General features: G+C 51.5%; 1 protein-coding gene across 13 annotated transcripts in view; it reads right to left on the bottom strand.

Annotated features, from left to right (window-relative positions):
- Positions 1-17536, bottom strand: part of ACSL6 (acyl-CoA synthetase long chain family member 6) — a 58258-nt gene that overhangs the window by 25419 nt on the left and 15303 nt on the right. For 6 of the 13 annotated variants that reach the window (XM_045394209.3, XM_015451372.4, XM_015451371.4 and 3 more), the window contains exons 2-9: positions 15226-15446; positions 12046-12160; positions 11310-11374; positions 10621-10722; positions 10019-10118; positions 9283-9461; positions 8072-8104; positions 6686-6737 (exon numbers count right to left, since the gene is read on the bottom strand). In XM_045394209.3, coding sequence (XP_045250144.1) covers positions 6686-6737; positions 8072-8104; positions 9283-9461; positions 10019-10118; positions 10621-10722; positions 11310-11374; positions 12046-12160; positions 15226-15446 — 867 coding nt within the window. Of the gene's footprint in view, positions 1-6685; positions 6738-8071; positions 8105-9282; positions 9462-10018; positions 10119-10620; positions 10723-11309; positions 11375-12045; positions 12161-15225; positions 15447-15598; positions 15794-17536 lie in introns of those variants that run through there. The other 7 variants (XM_065545880.2, XM_065545881.2, XM_065545882.2 and 4 more) reach the window with 2 other exon arrangements.

Below are 17536 nucleotides of genomic sequence, written 5' to 3' on the forward strand. Positions count from 1 at the left end.
GGAGAGGAGGACCGCGCCCTCCTTACCAAGACTGCAGCCAGCCCTCGCTTGGGAGAGGAAGGAGTCTCCGTGAAGTGTACTGATTCCTATTTTGGACTGATACTTGTAATTCTGAATTAAGACTGTGTTTGTGACTTGCAATGTCCATAGGACTTTTTATTACCTGAGAGCGACCAGAAAAGACACAAGATGCCTGAGTTTTTGCCCAGGAGCAGAAAAAGACCTACCCCCGCGGCACAAATTTAAAGGCACGAATGGAGATAAAAATAAAGTTGTTCTCATAATTATGTCCCAGGAGGCCTACTTGTTCAACTTACTGGCGACCCATTTGTCAGAGATAAGAGCATCAGGCATGGCCCAATCTTTGAATTCAAGAGACAAGATGCATCTGTTTGACTGAAATGTATGGTGGATGGGACTTTAACCTATGCTCTGGCACTTCCACCCATATTGCAAATCACAGAGGTGATTCTGGGGACACAGAAGATTATGACATGATTTAAAAAGTTACATTTCTCTAATAAATAGCTGTCAAAATATCTTCCTTTTGAAAAGAAAAAGTGCCATAGGGTCTAATTTTATCTCTGCCTATCCTTCTTTCATACTAATATCTTTCCTCAAACCCAGGCCCAGATTAAGAAATATCCAAGTTGTCTCATATACAAATCCCACAGAGTACCTGGGCCTATAGAGTATTCTGAGTGTCACCTAGTAATTTCTTCCCATTGACTCTTAGGATCTGGAAGTTTCTAAGGAATATCTCCCAAACACTAGGTATGAAATCAGAAGTGTCATGAAATAGAGTTCTGTGTTACAGAGCTTTGGATTTGCAAGGTTGGCTGACTTGTTCATGCTTGATAGAACTCAGGGTGAATGGTGTAAGAATCTCAAGGGAAAACTGTCTTCATTGATTAAAGAAAAAAAATTCTAAAGCCTCCATTCAGTTCAAGCCAAAACACATACAACAGCAGTAGTTATTCAACTCCACTTGGTTAGATAGGCCCTTTTCTTCTCCAACATGATGAGAAAAGTTCATGTCCTTTAGTTTTCTTGTGGATATGAATGCCATTTTATACATGTCTAATGGCCTATAGAATTTTAAAACATTCCCAGACATGCCCAGATTATTTCTTTAAGTTGTCTCTACGTGTGGTCCCAAAGGATGAAGAAGAAGTGAATGTTGGCAACAAATTGTGGGGAAGACTGAAAGGTTGCAGAATCAAATTGCAGAATTTTCCCTGGTTTTCTCTTTTTCTGGTGCAATGTCAGTAAGAGATGCTGGCTATCCAGGCCACTGATGTCTCAGCAGTATGAGACCCACTGTATTTCCCATCATCCCCTCATAAGCTGACCAATCTTGTACTTAATTTTCTCTCTAGCCACTGAAGAAAAACTCTCCAAGTGTTAGATTCTGCCAATGACATTTTGGCTTTGGTCAGTGTTCCTGGGCAGGCCTCCCATGGCTATTATGTAGAAAAGAATTTTGCTGGGTGACGATCTGCCCTGGTTGGATGTTGGCTCCAAGTGACAGCAGCTGCAGATAGAGTTGAGCTCAAGGTTTCTCCTGCAGGGGTGGAAGTGGGTTTGGGGACAGTTCTGGGCCACCCAGCTGGGGGATTCTGGCTGCTTGTTTCTGCTTTTAAATAGTCAAAGGTGGGTTATAATAGTTACTGGTGACTGAAATTCTCTGGAAGTTTCATAATGCAGGTAGAGTGTTCGTCTTCCTGCTAAAGGCTCTCAAATCTTTAGGTCTGAGTCTTACTTTTATCAATCCCATATCCATCAATTTTTTAAAAATCAGACTTGAGGGCTAGTAAGAATAGAAATAATAACTATAATAGTAGCCAGGTATTCAACACCCACTAATGTTGGCACTGTGCTGGGCACTTCATACATGGTAAATCAGTTATATCTTGAAACAACTCTATGCAGTAAGTTAAGTATATTCATCTAATACCCAAGAAAACAAGCTTAAGAGAGATTAAGTAATTCTATAGCTGTATAGTAGTGCTGAGATGTAATTTTATGTCTACATTCATACAGGTCTTGAACCAAATAGCACAAAACAAATAGGTCATGGTGAACATTTTCCCCAGAAAGCCCACCTCTGAGTAGCCACAGTTCTGGGGCTGATGGGCATTTACATGCTCAGCTAAATGACTGCAGATGCCTGGGCTTTCATGGGCATCCTCAGTTAGAACAGAAGGGATGCCCCAATTTGAATGGCCTCCACCCCCTCAGCCTCCCAGGCCCATAGCCAGTGCTTAGAATTGATCCCTCATGCTTTGAGACACTTTCATATGACTCCAGACCTGTGGCACCTCCCCTCCTATCTTCCCTCTCATCCCTGCCTCCCTTCCTCCCACGCTGACTCCCGTGTCCCTCCCTTCAGGCACTCTCCCATCAAGTGCTTCAGCTCTTGGGACTCCCCAAGGATCCCATTCTGAAAACCCCACCAAGCCAATCCAGCTGCCAACCTTCCCGCTCCCTCCACAGCACAGCCCCTGAGGCTCATAGCCTCTGTCCCAGAGGGGCTCTCTTCCCAGAAACTGTCAACACATGCCCCCTTTAGACTCCTCTCACCCTCAGCCAGGACTCTGACTCCCACTCCACAAAGGAGGCAGAAGCTGTCAGAGGATTCCCCACATCTTCCTGGCCTCCCAGACTCTGCTCTTACCCTTTCCTTCCTAGCAGGGCCATCTCCTCCCTGGTGCTTGGAGGCCTCCTCTCTCCCTAACCCACACCAAAGCTTCGGCGGCTTTGGTGCTTGAGCATCCTCTTCCTTTCCTCTGTCTCCAGTGGCCCCTTCTCAGCCATAAGAAACAATTTCAGAATCTCCAGAAGAGCAACAAACCTCCCCCAAAGCCCTTGACTCCACCAGCTGCCAATCTCACTCTCTGCCATATCTTCATAGTCAACTATTAAAAAAAAAACCTACCAACCTTCTCCTCAAGTATAACATACACATGGACAAGTGCCCAAATAAGTGTAAAGGTCAATGGAGTTTTCCAAAGTGAACTTGGCTGTACAACCAGCACCCAGATCAAGACATAGAACATCACCAGTGTCCCAGAGGCTCCCGTATCACCCTTCCAGGGTGCCATTATCCCAGAAGACATCCCCTATCCTGATTTGTAAAACCACAGGGTAATTTATGATGTTTTATAATTTTATATGAAAGAAATCATACAATCTTTTGTGCCTGGTTTCTTTTGCTCAACATTGTGACATAATGTTCTACTGTAAGCAAATAAGCATTTGAATTATTTCCAGATTTTGATTGTTACAAATAGTGTTGCTATGAACATGATGGAGCATGCCTTTTGGTGGCATGGCCAAGCTTCTTGAAAGAAGTGCACACATGCTTGTACTGAATCAACATCTTTACTTTCCATTCACTCCTCAGTCCACAGCAACCAGGTCCTCCACCCCATGCCCCAGGACCACTCTTTTTTTTTTTTTTTTTTTTTTTTTTTTGAGATGGAGTCTCGCTCTGTTGTCCAGACTGGAGTGAAGTGGCACAATTTCGGCTCAATGCAACCTCTGCCTCCCGGGTTCAAGCAATTCTCCTGCCTCTGCTCCCGGGTAGCTGGGACTACAGGTGCCTGCCACCACACTCAGCTAATTTTTTGTATTTTCAGTACAGATGGGGTTTCACCATGTTAGTCAGGATGGGCTCGATCTCCTGACCTCGTGATCCAGCCACCTCGGCCTCCCAAAGTGCTGGGAGGACCAACCTTTGTCAAGAGCACCAGCAGGTCATTTCATGGTGACATCCTCCAGTTACAACTTAGCCACAAATGATGCTGACAGATCCTTTTCTCCTCTAGCCTCTCCAACCCCTCCTGCCTGACCTCTATTGGGAACTCCTGTCCCATCATCTCCCTCATGCTCGTGCCCTCAAGCCCTGCCTGGGGCCCTCTCTTTTCCTCTCAAAACTCCCTCAAAGCAGCGTGTTCTGTGCTACCACAATGCCTCCGCACATGCCTTTCTCCTGCCGGGAATGCCCTTCCCTGGCTTCTACAGCTACCGATCCTTCAGGACTCTGCTTAGACTGACTTCCTCTGAAAATCCTTTCTGTCCTGCTGTTACTGACCTCTCGGTGGCCAGGTACCCCATGCAGCAGGGATGCAGACCTCAAGGCAGTGACCACACCATATTGTAACTGCCTGATGACACAAGCTGGGAGTTCATGGGTGCAAACCTATGTCTTCTTCATCCCTACGCCCTCGGCCCCTAATGCTAGGTCTGATGCATAGTGGGTACTCACAAAAATGAGCTGAATGAATAAATATAGATGAATTCGAAAAAGACTGCTAAAAACACATAGACTGGAAGTTATGTTTTTAAAAAACACTGTATTTTCTTTGCTGTGAAGACAAGGTATATGAGCTCACAGGGATAAAACATCCTAACTATCATTCAAGGGACCCAATTTCCCAAACTGGGCTGTGCTACACCCACATATTGTCTTTTTTTCAGATGTGGGAGTGGGTTCAGATTCCAGTTCAGCTAACAGTTATTTTGAAATGAATAGCAAACCACATGCCCACCCCTCAGCCATCACTGGGTACAGGCAGACCACAAGCTCTCACCACCTCCCAGACCTTCTTGGCCTGAATAGGGACTTCAAAGTACTGACTTATTCTAGGAATCTCCACAGATTTTTCCACCGCATGCCAAGAAGGAAATCTTCCTGGAATGATTCCACCAGAATCATGGGCCAAGTGTCAGGTTCAGATTGTATTTTCCATCTTTCCCCACGAAAAGAACAATGTGGCCCTTGATAAAGCTGGGAGCCAGGACATTTAGCTTACATTTAAGGGAAGCTGTATCTGGGCTGTGATGCTGAGGACACACAAGGCTGATGTGCCCAACAAGAGGATGAGTACAAGAGGCACAGCACGGGCTTAGCCTAAAACCAAGGAAATCCAAGTGCACAGCCAGGTGGGGTGATATCAGGCCAGAGCCCTGCTCACTCCCCCAGCTCTGCCCAGGCACCAGCCATAGCTTTGGAGTGGGAGGTCTGGGAAAGTAAGTCATAGCCTGTGTTTCGAGGCCCACACATTCTGCTTCCGCCACACAGAGCTTGAGCAGGATGGCTTAGCTTCCTACAGTCTGGAAAAGCACTGGACAGGATGTCTGCCCTCCCCAGCCAGGCAATAGCACATTTCTGCATCATGAAGTTTTTCTCCAGATCCAAGGGCAATGTTTATGACCAAGTGACCTGTTAAAAGCCTGAAGGCACACTTTGAAGGCAGGTCCAAAGGTAAGGCCGTAGCAGTGACCTGCTCTCCAAAACCATGTCAGCAAAAATTCACATTGTAAAACTCAAGACAAAAAGACATTGAAAGTGCTCTTTAAAAAGCAACATAAACCTGAAGGGCATTTCTGAATTCTGGGTTGGCTCTGGATGTCAGCCTGTGGAGAGGAAGGGCTGTGTTGTTATTTTTCTGACAGAGTTTAGTAGAATATGGTGGAAATCCTTGAACCCATATGACTTAATGGTAAAAATCGATATTCAATAAAGCGTTATTTATCATGATCCACTGACATGAATGATCCTGGTTATAGGGCTGGTCACAGATCTGCCAAATGCCTTAGAGGCTGCATCTGCAGAAGGCATGCAGTGCCCCAGTTCACTGCCCACTGAGAGCTGCCATCAAGATGGGCCAATCCTCAGTTTGGAATAAGAAGGCTGGAGACTTCCTGCCCATTCAGGGCAAGGCAAGTGACATCCACGTCATCAAATGAGATGGAAAGGCAGCACTGGGAAGGGCCCTGGCCTGGGAATTATGATAACAGGGCACAAGTCTTGGTGCTTCCACTTGCTGATGGTGTCCCCTTGGAGCAAGCAGGCTTGGTGACAATCCTGCTCACCTCACAGGCTGTGCTGAGGCCCCAGTGGTGCAGAGAGAGGGTGGACAGCATGCTATAGAAATGCAGAGGGTTGTGCCTGTGCTGTGTCCTCTTGCACATTCTGCCTCCCCCAGGAAGCCTTCCTTGATTATTCCTGCCACTGTTGATGTGTGTTCTCCTCTGTCAACTCCAAGCACAGAGGGTGTCATTTCTGCTTGTGTGCTTTGCCTGACAGCCTTGCTCACGGCACACCAGCTCCAGCCTGTGGAGCATCTGTATTATCCTTTCACACACTGCCCCATCTCCCACTTGGCACCTTTAGCCACCCTCATGGCAGATGAGAAATTGGGGACACTGGTGGCAGAGAAGTTAAATGACTGGCTCACAGTCCCCCAGCAAGTGGTGGAGGTAGGACTCAAACCAAGGCTCTCAGACGCCAAACCTCACACTCTCTCCCCAGTCCCCAACACAAAGGCCAGGTAGAGGCAGAAAGCAGGGGAGTGAGAGCTGTTTCCCAGACAGAAATGACCCCAGTGAGAAAGGACCTCCCTCAGCACATGATCCAGCTGCCCATGACTCTGCTGACTCAGCTCTGGGAGGTGCCAAGCTCTCACACTAGACGTCCCAATGCACACTGTCCATCTGCATCTGGCCACTCTTATGCTGGGCACTGGGAGGTGCAGGAGGGACCCAGTGTCTGGAGCCAGGCACCAGACAAGGCTCAGCCCATTTCAAACAGGGCATCAAAGACTCCAGCAGTCACCTGCTAGGCCACCAGGGAAGGGTGCAGGTAGCCGTGGCTGGGGATCTGTGTGCCTCTGCTTACCTGTTGTGCCGCTTGTGAAACACACAATGGAGAGGTCATCAGGCTGTGGGGGCTGCAGGGGTGAGAAGAGGAGTGTGTTAGGGAGACCCAGTGTGGCCAGCCAGGGCCTGAGCTCCCCCACCAGCCAGGCCCATGTGTATGCTGTATGTGGGTGTGAGCATGTGTTGGGCCTGCATGCTCCTGGGTGCTGCACTCAGAAAGGTGGGCAGGTGAGCGCTCAGGAAAAAGAAGAAGCAGCTAAGGAAACCTAACTGGGGTGTGAACACTAATCTGTCCCACCAACTTCATATCTGGTCCCACTGCCTCCCCTACTTGAGTCTGGGCTGAATTATCCTAGGTGGGATTGGGTTGCAGTGGCCACATCTCAGTCTCTGTCAAAGCTCTGACCTTTCTAGTGGATGTGACCCAGTTTCCTCCCTCCTTCCCATGTTCTCCCAAGTATCTGGGGTTAAGCTTGGAAGCATGTGTGGCTCGGTCACTGAGCTGCTCACTGTGTCACCAAGGCTGCTCTGCATCAGCCCTTGCCCTGGCACTGGGCACACAGTCTGGGGTCACCAGAAGGAGCCAACCAAGTCTGATTGCATGTAGAGGATGGTTTCCCAGAGGAGGTGACAGTTGAGATGGAAGGGCAAGCAAGATTTCTCCAGATGAAGTGTGGGTGGGGAGAGGAACCAGCCTGGGCACAGGCAGAGGCACAAGAGACAAAGGGTGCTGAGGGATGGGAGAGTGGTTCTCTAAGACTGAGCCCTGACGTGTGGGAGATGGGCAACCACCAGGGGCTACCCATGCAGTGCCCTGGGAAGCCGGGGGTGACCTGCTCAGGCCTGTGTGAAGGGAGAGGGAAGGACTGAGCTGGAGGGAGGCCTGGAGGCCAGATGGCTTTTAGAAAGTTGAAAACCCCCACATGGCCCATCCCAGGGGCAGCTGTCCTCACTGTGGCTCAACCCCAGGAAGTATCACATGGGAATGACGCACAGAAAAGTTCACAAAGCAAAGATGAACAAAGACAGCAGATGCCACAAGGCCATTTGGCACAAGAGTCCATTTCTGGTTCTGTTGCTGCTTCTGTCTACTGCATCTTCTGGAGAGTTTGCCATATTCATAGGGAGAAAATAAGACTTCCCAAATAAGTTACTTGAAGAACCAAGGGTGGCCACGATTGGCAGCTCTTTTTTCTCCCTCCCAAATACCTGACTCCTGTTCCAGGTCCTTCCCTGGGTCCTTGGCCCACAGAAGTCCTGGACACCCAAGTGGGCATTTCCTGGCTTGCACACAGGAGTTTCTTATTAACACAGAGGTGCTGGTCTGTGCGCAGTGAGGGACTCTGGAAGGACAAGCCCTGCACACCATCTTCCTCAGTAAAGACCTGAAGGCGGATTAGCTTACCACAGGAGCATGGTGATTCTCTTGGCCACAGTCCTGAAAGAAGAAAATGTTGTTTTTAAATGCTCAAAATTTCTCTCTCTCTCTCTCTCTCTCTCTCTGTCCCTCTGTCTGTCTCTGTCTCTCTCTGTCACACACACATACACCACACACACACACACACACACACACAAAATCAGAATAAACAGCTCAGTAGGCCTCACTCCTGCATCAAGCCCAGAGTTTAAGATTCCAAAGAGGTCACTGAGGTGGTCATGGCAGACACGACCTCAGTGGCCTCTTCTCAGACAGACGTCTAAGCCTGAGGCTCCTGGGAGACAGGGAGGGTGACTAGAGGTTCTAGGCCACCCCACACATTACAGACAGGGAGCCTGAGCCCCAGGGAGAGGCTAAGCAGTGTGCACATGCCAACTGTGTGATGGCAATCCGGGTGTGAGCATGTTGGGCTTAAAGTGCTCTTGGCACAGCTGGGCACATGCTCAGGATGCAGCAGCTGGGTGGACTAGGCTTCTGGATGAGCAGTCAGTGCTGGTGGGGCAGGTGGGGGCTACCAGTGTAGGTCAGCTGCCAGTGCCAGGGAGGGGTACAATGCATAGGCATTACCAGTACAGTGGGGAGCACACAGGGAGGCAGGAGGAAAAGGAGGGCCTGGGGCCTAGATCCAGTAGGGCATAGTGGGGGGTCAGCGGCTGCTGGGCGGGGCCTGAGGCCTTGGAGGCCAGAATGTCCTGTGTCACCCCAGCAGACCACAAACTGCCACCAACCTGATGTCTCTGGGGAGGCCAGGCACAGACACATCCGTTCTGCTGGCCGCTGGGGGTCTGGATCACGGTTGCAAGAACCTCTCCCAGACTCCTGGTCCTATGTCTCTAGTCCTCAGACACAGACAGGCTAAGGCTAGCTGGAAATGAGGAAGCTCCAGAGGCTGCGTGAGTACCTCTGAGGTAAGCTGGCACCACGGGCCACCAGTCAGCGTGTAGTGCGAGGCTGGATTAACTGATCCAGCCACAGAGCCTATCTCCCAGAGGATGCCTGTGGGCACCAACCCCACCACCCACCACCAGCCCTTGCAAAGCCTGCCCTGTCTGGACACTGATATACCCTGGGGGCCCAAAACAGCCACCCCAGGGCATGAGAGGGACAGATAACCAGAAGTTCTGACTTGGTGACCAGCCAGCGGTAGCCCAGCAAACCGCCCAGAAGCAGACCCTCACCTCCACGGCCTGCATGGACTTAATGACCACCCCGCACTTCTGCCCTCTCTCTTTCAGGGCTTCTTCAAATGGGTCCATGAGGATAATCAGCTTGAGGCCTGGAGTCTCCTTCCTCTCCACATGCTCTAGCAGAAGCACAGCCTTCTGAGGTTTGTCCACAATCACGGTGCTGATGTCCGCTGCAGGGGGCCATCAAGGAGAGTCAGACCATGTGGGCCCAGGCCATGAGTGCAGGCAGCATGTGCCAGGCAGCACTTCCATGGGCTGTGTGCCCATAGCTTATGTGTAAACAAATACATAAGACAGGCCTCACGTACAGAGGAATGTGCCATGGGCCCTAGGCGGAACCAAGGGCAGAAGGCCAGGGAACCTCTTCAAGCAGATTCCAAGCTTCCCTTTGTTCCAGGTTCTGCCCCCATCATCCCAGGTCTGCTTGAGATATTTACCACCCCCTGCATCTGTGCAAAGCTGTCATGAACTTCAGAGGGTTGTACCCTGTGTGGAGGGTGCTGCAGAGGTTCCTTCTTGGCAGCTGAGCCCTGTGGAAGGAACCTACAGGTGAAGTCTGACTGGGGACAGCTTGACTCAGGAAGCCAACTCAGGACCCACAGTGTAAGCCCCTAGTATTTTTTGAGAGCAAAGTGCCTCTTACAAGTGTCAGACAATCAGCATAACCTGAGAAACTGGAGGCTAGGGGCCAGCTGCCAGTGGCAGGGTGGGGTGGCAGTGGGCTTACCTGTATTGATGATGTAGCGGATAGCTCCAGGGCCCAGGGTGTCATAGAGCGGGACCACCACCATGGAATATGTGTAGCAGGCCAGCTCCGCAATGATCCACTATGGAGACACACAAGGCAGCGGGTGGGGAAAGAGGGAAGATTAGAGGGCTGTACTGCCCTTAGGCCCAGGTAACCAGGGTCCCTGCTCTAAGCCCTATGCCTGTGGCAAGGAATCCATGAGGTTAATGGGTTGTGTCTGCTTACCCACAGCCTTGTGGATCAGGTCTGTCCCAGGGAATTCTGTAACTCCCGGATTTCATGTCCAAACTGCCCCAAGGACAGCTCCACAGCCCGCATGAGCCTATTCCTCACTTCTTTCCTCCCCACTGGCTCAAGAGGCAGCTGTTGGTAGAGCTGGGTGGGGTGTGGATGGAGCGTGACTGGGGTGGCCAGTGTTGATGAGGGGTAGAGCCAGGGTGGGAAGAGGAGTGGTGGCATAGCCCAAGGGTTTCTGTTTTTTCTTTTGTCCTGGGCCCTACAAACAGTGAAAGCAGGACTATTCCATGGTAGCCAAGCCCTACCCCACGAATCCCTCTAAACCAGTCAAGGTGGATGCTCACCTCTGGCCGATTTTGTGCAAAAACACCAATAAACTGATCGGTGCATGCTTTACAATTATGCTGGAGAAGTCCAGACCCCAGAAATTCAGCCCGGTCGGCCACCTGCACACAGATGTGGGAAAGTGATGAGAAAACAAGGACTCTTCAACAGGGGAAGGAGATCCCCAGGAGGCATTCTTTTTTTTTTTTTTTTTTTTTTTTGAAATGGAGTCTCGATCTGTCACCCAGGCTGGAGTGTAGTGGCACAATCTCTGCTCACTGCAACCTCTGCCTCCCGGGTTCAAGCAATTCTCCTGTCTCAGCCTCCTGAGTAGCTGGGATTACAGGTGCATGCCATTGCACCTGGCTAATTTTTCATATTTTAGTAGATACAGGGTTTCACTGCATTGCCCAGGCTGGTCTCAAACTCCTGAGCTCAGGCAATCCACCCGCCTTGGCCTCCCAAAGTGCTAGGATTACAGGCATGGGCCACCACGCCCAGCCAGGATTCTTACAGATCTGAGGGACCTCCCTGACTCCCAACCCAGGTATGCTGGAAGTCCTTCAAGGCTGTTGCCGGGAGTTTGGCAGACAGGCCAGGGAAATAAATGACCCTCCGAGACCCAGCAGGTGCCCGCATCCCTCCCTACCCGCCCTGAGTGCCAGATCTGTATGGGTGGCCAGGGTGGGGCCTGTCCTCTATCACTCACCTCCTGGTAGGACAGCCACTGGTAAGGCTGGTTGGGCTTCCTGAAACCAAGACAGGGCCCATTCCCTGCAGAGAGATAAGAAAGCCTTGTGCCAGGGAGGGGTCAGAGTGGATGTGCCACCTGCATCCGCCCATCAGAAACCTGGATGGACATCCCATACTGTAGTGTGTCCATGGGCCAAGTGAACTTCCCTCCTGCACTGCCAGCTACCTGTCTAATCTGCTGAAGCCCAAGAGGGCCCAAAGCACACAAGTATGGCATCACCCCAGGGATCAGGGAGGTCTGAAATGGGCAATGATGCAGTGCCCAGTCCCCACCATAACTTGTGTGGTGATCCCTGTTACAGACCCAAAGGATACAGACACCTGGGGGCCACTGGGAAGAGGTGGTAGGCTGCCTCTCTTTGCCTCTTACCCTGAGAGCACCCAGACATCTCAGAGGTTCAGGTTCAGAACCATGCCAGCCAGTGGCCTGACAGCTCAAGGCTCCCCAAGAGTATAGAGTGTGGGCCAAGAGATAGCCTAAGGTCAAGCTGTCCCAAGGGCTGGAACAAAGCTGAGGTCAGCCCTTTAGCCATATAATGCAGCTGCTTCTCTGACTGGTAGGAGGAAGGCCAGGAGTAGCTTCTCTCCACTGAACCACCGGCCACGTCCCTGGTATCATGCTTGTATACCCATCCTCGCACCCACTCAACCCCTGTCACATAGCCCCTCCACACCCCCACAACCCTTCTCACCTGAGATGCTAAGCCCACGGCGGAACACCTGGTACATGGTCCGGGCATCATCATAGTAGTGGGTAAGTAGCTGAGGGCCAGACCCAATCACAGATCGCCGTGCCCCGCCACTGTCCTACAAGACAAGCACCGGCCAGAGAAGTTGGCTGAGGCAGGTAGGGGTGCCAGGAGAGGGCCGCAGCATGCACAAGGCTGTACACAGCTCAGATGTACAACCCGTGCATGCAGTTAGCACTGTGGCATCTGTGTGCCCACGTACACATGGACTACACACACCTGGACTGTACACACTCGATCTGCATGTAGCCACACTCCAACATAGTTGGCTCATGCATGAAGGCCGGGTATGCCAGTGTCCTCACATACAAACTCCACACACACATACAGCTTTCTCACAGCAGATCAGCATATACAGAATGTCCAGAGTTTTCAGTTACTGTTCATACACACCCATGGCTCATTCATACAACACAGTGGGGAGTATTGGCTGGATTCAGGAACAACCTGCCAAGGTATCTCCCATCCCATCACCTACTGCTATGCCCGAGTTAAGGATCAGTTGAGTGTGGTGTTAGCTAAGAAGGCTGCCATCCATCATTCATGTAATGATGTGAGTTAGAGGACTGTGCTGAAGGTTCTGTCCCAGACACAGAGGCCTAGGAGGCTAGGAAGGGAGGACAGGCTGAATTATGTTCATGTGCAATGAGGGAGGAGAGGCAGGCAGCAAGTTCCTGGGCCCAAAGAGGCACGGCTGCAGAGTGGGAAGGTGGCAAACCCCCTCGGTGCTGGTGAGTAGGGTGAAGAGCCAGCCTTTTCCTGCCTCCTCCCCTTCTACCCTGTCACCCCTCCCCAGGGGCGAGAGTTTCACAGCTCTCCAGTATCACAGCTCCACCTCTTCTTCAAGCACTATTTGAGCTACCCTGGGCTGGGCCAGAACCTGCCACCTCTTGGAACAGCAGGTCTAAGGAAAAAAACATCTGTGAGAACCAGAAAGCAAACAGCCAAACTCAAAACCACAGGGAGCTCCCAACTGTTTTGGAGTGGAAAGTTCTGCTTGGCCAGTGCTTTCAAGAACCAAGCCCACCTAAGACCTGCAAGAGAAGCTGGGACACATCCAATCAGACCCAGTTGGCATCTGGGCAACAGATATGGTACAAGGAGAGACTGTATGCCAGGGACAGAAGAGGCTCAACAACTGGGCATGTGTGTTAGCGAGCAGCTGCCAAGCTGGGCTTCGAAGGATGCACAGGGGTTGCCGGGCAGAGTGAGAAGGAGAGAACAGCAACCTGGGCATAGGCAGCATCACATGCAAATGCACCAGCAGGAGGCACAGGTGCGTTTGGGGAACTGTAGGCAATTCATGGAGCTCCAGATGGCAATGATCGGGGAGGAGGCCAGAGAGGCTGCAGATCAAGGCAAAGAATATAGACTTGAGGTTGAGGGTAATGGGGAGCCAGGAGAGGATTTCAGGCCGGGGGGAGTGACATGATCTGAATTGTTTCTCACCACATAGCAGGCACAGTCAATGCTGCCAGGCCCTGTCTGATCTGGGCCCCTCTTGCCTCTCCCATCTCGTTTCCTACCACTGTCTCCTTTGCCTACTCTGGTGCAGCCACTCTGGCTTTCTGTGCTCCTGGGGGATGAGGCAATGGAGGGTGCAGTCATTCCAGGAAGGGAGGCATTAGCTTCATCCCATGTCCTGTCTTCCAGACCCACAAGGTGACTCACTCAGTGGCCCCTACACATGAGCCAGGGTCATCCATCTCACCATTCTGACACCATCCAGACCACTGTCACCTCCAACCCAGGTGCCTGCAGCTGCTTACTTACGCTTGCCCCTGTCACACCCACCCTTCTATGGCACAAACTGGCCATGTATCTCCCTACTGAAAACCTCTAATAGCTCCACGCTGTTCCCCCTGCCGGTCCCTGCACAGTTCACGGAGCTCTGTCCTTGCTGACCTCTCCAGATGTGATATAATCACAAGCTTAACCAAAAACAGCTGTCCTTAGTGACTTCTCTGGGTCATCACACCCAATCTTTACCACACCTTAGAAAGCAGGTACTCTTTTTATTACACCCTTTACAACTGAGGGCCCTGAGGCTCAGAGAGTTAAGAAACTGCCCAGGGCCATACAACTCAGAGGCATAGCCAGGCTTCAAACCCAGGACTGCCAGTCACCAAAGGCCATTCTCCACAGCACTCGGCTGGCCCATCTCCAGCCCCTCTCCACTACCCAGCAGCCCACACAAAGCCCCCATGTGCTTCAGCACACACCTGCACCTTTGCACATACCATTCTTCTGCTGGAAAAATGCCCTGAAGATCCCAGCCCCTACCTCAACCTGCACTCTCCCCTACAAGGCAAAACATGCTTATGATAGCCAAGGTGCATTGTCAAGAGCAAAAGGCAAGGTGCACAACAGGGTATGTGGTGGATATGAGTAAAAACATGGTGAGTGTCTCTACACATCTGCTCATGGCCAGGACACAGCATTAGCAGGTTGCCTCAGGGAAAGAGAACTGGGAGAGCAGGAAAGAAGACAGAAGCTTTTCAGTACATTCCATTTGTTTCTTTTGGACTATGTGAATACATTATCTATTCCAAATGAACAGAATTAAAGAGGAGCAAATTTTTAAAAGGCAAAAATAAATACCATAAACTTAATAATGAAACACACCTCACCAGTCCTTCCAGGCTTAGCCTAGAACACCCTTGTCCACTGGCCCCTGTATCGTCTCCCCCTTGGTGGCACCATGTGTGAGTCCACCTGCTCAGGGAGAGCAGGGCCAGGGGTAGGCTGAATCCTGGGTCCCAGTACCAGACCGGGAGAATTTGGGAGGGAATCTACCAGGCAGCTCCTCATGAACCTGCTTAGGCTTCCTACTGCAATACCAACGAGCCAAGGCCCTCCTACCCGAGAAGCAGGCAAACCAGAAGCCCCGTGGAAGGCCCAGGTCAGGCTCTGCCCAGAGGCAGTTGCTGGGAGAGGCAGAAGGAGTGCCTGGTAAGAGACCCTGCCCAAGGCTGCTGCAGAGCTAGGTGACTGACTGCCAGGAGAGACAGAGCTTCTCTGGGCCATGTGAGGTCAAATAAGCCACAAGTCTGGTTTCAACTTCCAAGATGCCTGTCTTCTGCCCCCTACTTTCTGCAGTGGAACGTCTCCTACCCTGCTCACCTCTACTTCTTCTGACTGCATCAGGAGGTTGCATGGTGGCTGCAAGGCCTTTGGCCGGTGAGTGAACCAGTAGGCGAGGATGGCGGCCAGGGCACCCATACTCACGAGGGTGGTGGCCGAGAGGCTGCGGAAAAACTGGCCTAAGTCGCCTAGCTCAGGCAGTCGCAGTATCCTCAGGATCTCCTGTGTCTGCATCTTCTCCAGAAGTGAGAGGACAAACTCTGTTGAAAACAAGAGTCAGATGAGGCAAGAGACCTGACGGGCAGGTTAGGGAGGGGTCCTGGGTCACAGGACCTGATATCTGGTCTGATACACCACAGGGCAGGCCCTGGGGGAGTTCGGATGTACAGAGTGCACCCCAGAAGCTGGCTACCTAGAAGGGCTTTTCCCAGGAAGAGGCCAGAACCTTCTGCCGTCACACATCCTGCCCAGTTTTCCTGAGAACCACACGCTCAGGCCCTGGGCCATGGCTGACAGCTGCTTCCATATTTTCCAGGACCACTGCTCTGGCAGCTCTGGGAATGACGCCTCCCGGGCCTCAGGGCCTGGGTGCTCTGTTCTCCTGTGTGACTGCTGTCGTAGCGTTTTACTTATCTTTGCTCCTGGGGTGTGGAGAAGAGGGAAGGGCAGTAGAAGTGCTCAGCACGGTGCCCAGGGGTGAAGGAATGCAGGCTCCTCCCACTCTACTTCTAATCTCCCAACTCCAGGCCATGACCCTGAGCGAGACTGAGACTGAAGCGGGGCAGGGCAGACTGCAGATCAGCCCTGACAAATACTCCAGCCCTCATGATGTGAAGGTGAAGACCTATCTGACTGTATGAGCACTATGGCTCTGCACTGTCCCTGACCGAGTACCAAGAGGACAGCTGGCCCCGCCATAACTGGGCCCTGTGCTGTCCTCCCTGATCCCATCAGCAAGTGTTCAGAAGCAAGGCAGGTGGCAGAGGAGAGAAGGTGTTAAACTGGTAGGAAGAGAAACCACCGCTCAGAGCGAAATGGCTCAGCAGAGTGCTGTGTGCGCTCCCCAGGGGACCAACATCTCCTGCCATGTCACAGATGGCAGCCAGGGAGCCACCCTCACCCACTACAGCCCAAGCGGGTACAGTGGGTCCATCAGGGAGACATGGGAGATGCCCTAGGGTACACAGAAGGAAGGTCTCTGTGAGAAGCACTGGCGAATGGTTGAAAGAGAAGCAGGCCCCAGGGGCCTCCTGCATCCTCCTCTCAGCCACTAAGTGAGGCAGTGTTGGCAGAGCAAATACACAGCCAGCTTGGCTCAGGGGTTCTGCACCTTGCTTGGAACTGAGGAAACTATCAAGGGTGGGTAAGGTGATGGGTGCTGGCATCCCCAATGGGACCCCCTCATGTCACTGCCTAGTAGGACCTGAGGCTAGAGGCACCTACAGGTCTGCCAGCCCAGAGATGGCAGGATGGGCTTGAGGCTGCCCTGCACCATCCACCGGCACCCTCCTCACAGGCCCTTGGCCTTTGGAAGCATGGCTGTGCTTCCAAGAAGGGAAGCAAGGAGAATGCAATAGCGGCTACTCTGCAGCCGTGGGATATGAGTCAAACAATTGCTTGACCCCTGAGAGAGGGGAGATCTGCTAAACTCCCAAATAAATGGCATTTGTGCTAAACCATAACATCAAAACACCAGAGATGAAGTCAGTTGCAGAGACAGTCAAAAAACTCTTTAGTTATAATTCCTTCTCCTTCTCTTATGAGCAATGCAAAGTTGAGCCTATCCTTCCTCTCTGAACCTCCACTTCCCCATCTTTAAAATGAGGGCAGTACAATTTAGACATATAAAGCCTCTTGCACTGCATCTGGCATGTTCGGAGGACTAAAGAGATGGCTAAAGAATATGCTCGTCAAACCAAGAGGACTGCTCAGCCCAGGACACATGAAAAGAGGTCAGGAGCAGGACTGGTTCAAGCACTGGGCACAGGTGATTTGGCCTGGACACTGTGGCCCCACAGGAGTTTATGCTCTGCAGATGGCACAGCAGGCTGAGTCCTAGGAACACTCATCAGCCACCCATAGGCTCTGGGTGAGCCTCTAGCCAAGTATGGTATTGTCACTGTGCTCCTGAGCTGGAAATCCAGTTTTAATAGGCGCTTCCTTGAGCTGGGTCAGTTATGAGACCATCCTGGAGGAACAACCCACTCCTAGCCTATCCATCCAATTCAGCTTCTGCATAATAAAGCAGAGGACAAGCTACGGACCACAGTGGATTCACCAGGGAAAATCACTCTGGAGAAGACTCTGGGGAGGTGACCTGCTGGCCTTCTTGGGACATTTACTTCCCTAT

This window comes from Macaca fascicularis, chromosome 6 (genome assembly GCF_037993035.2).
Source record: "Macaca fascicularis isolate 582-1 chromosome 6, T2T-MFA8v1.1".
NCBI classification, from domain to species: domain Eukaryota; kingdom Metazoa; phylum Chordata; class Mammalia; order Primates; family Cercopithecidae; genus Macaca; species Macaca fascicularis.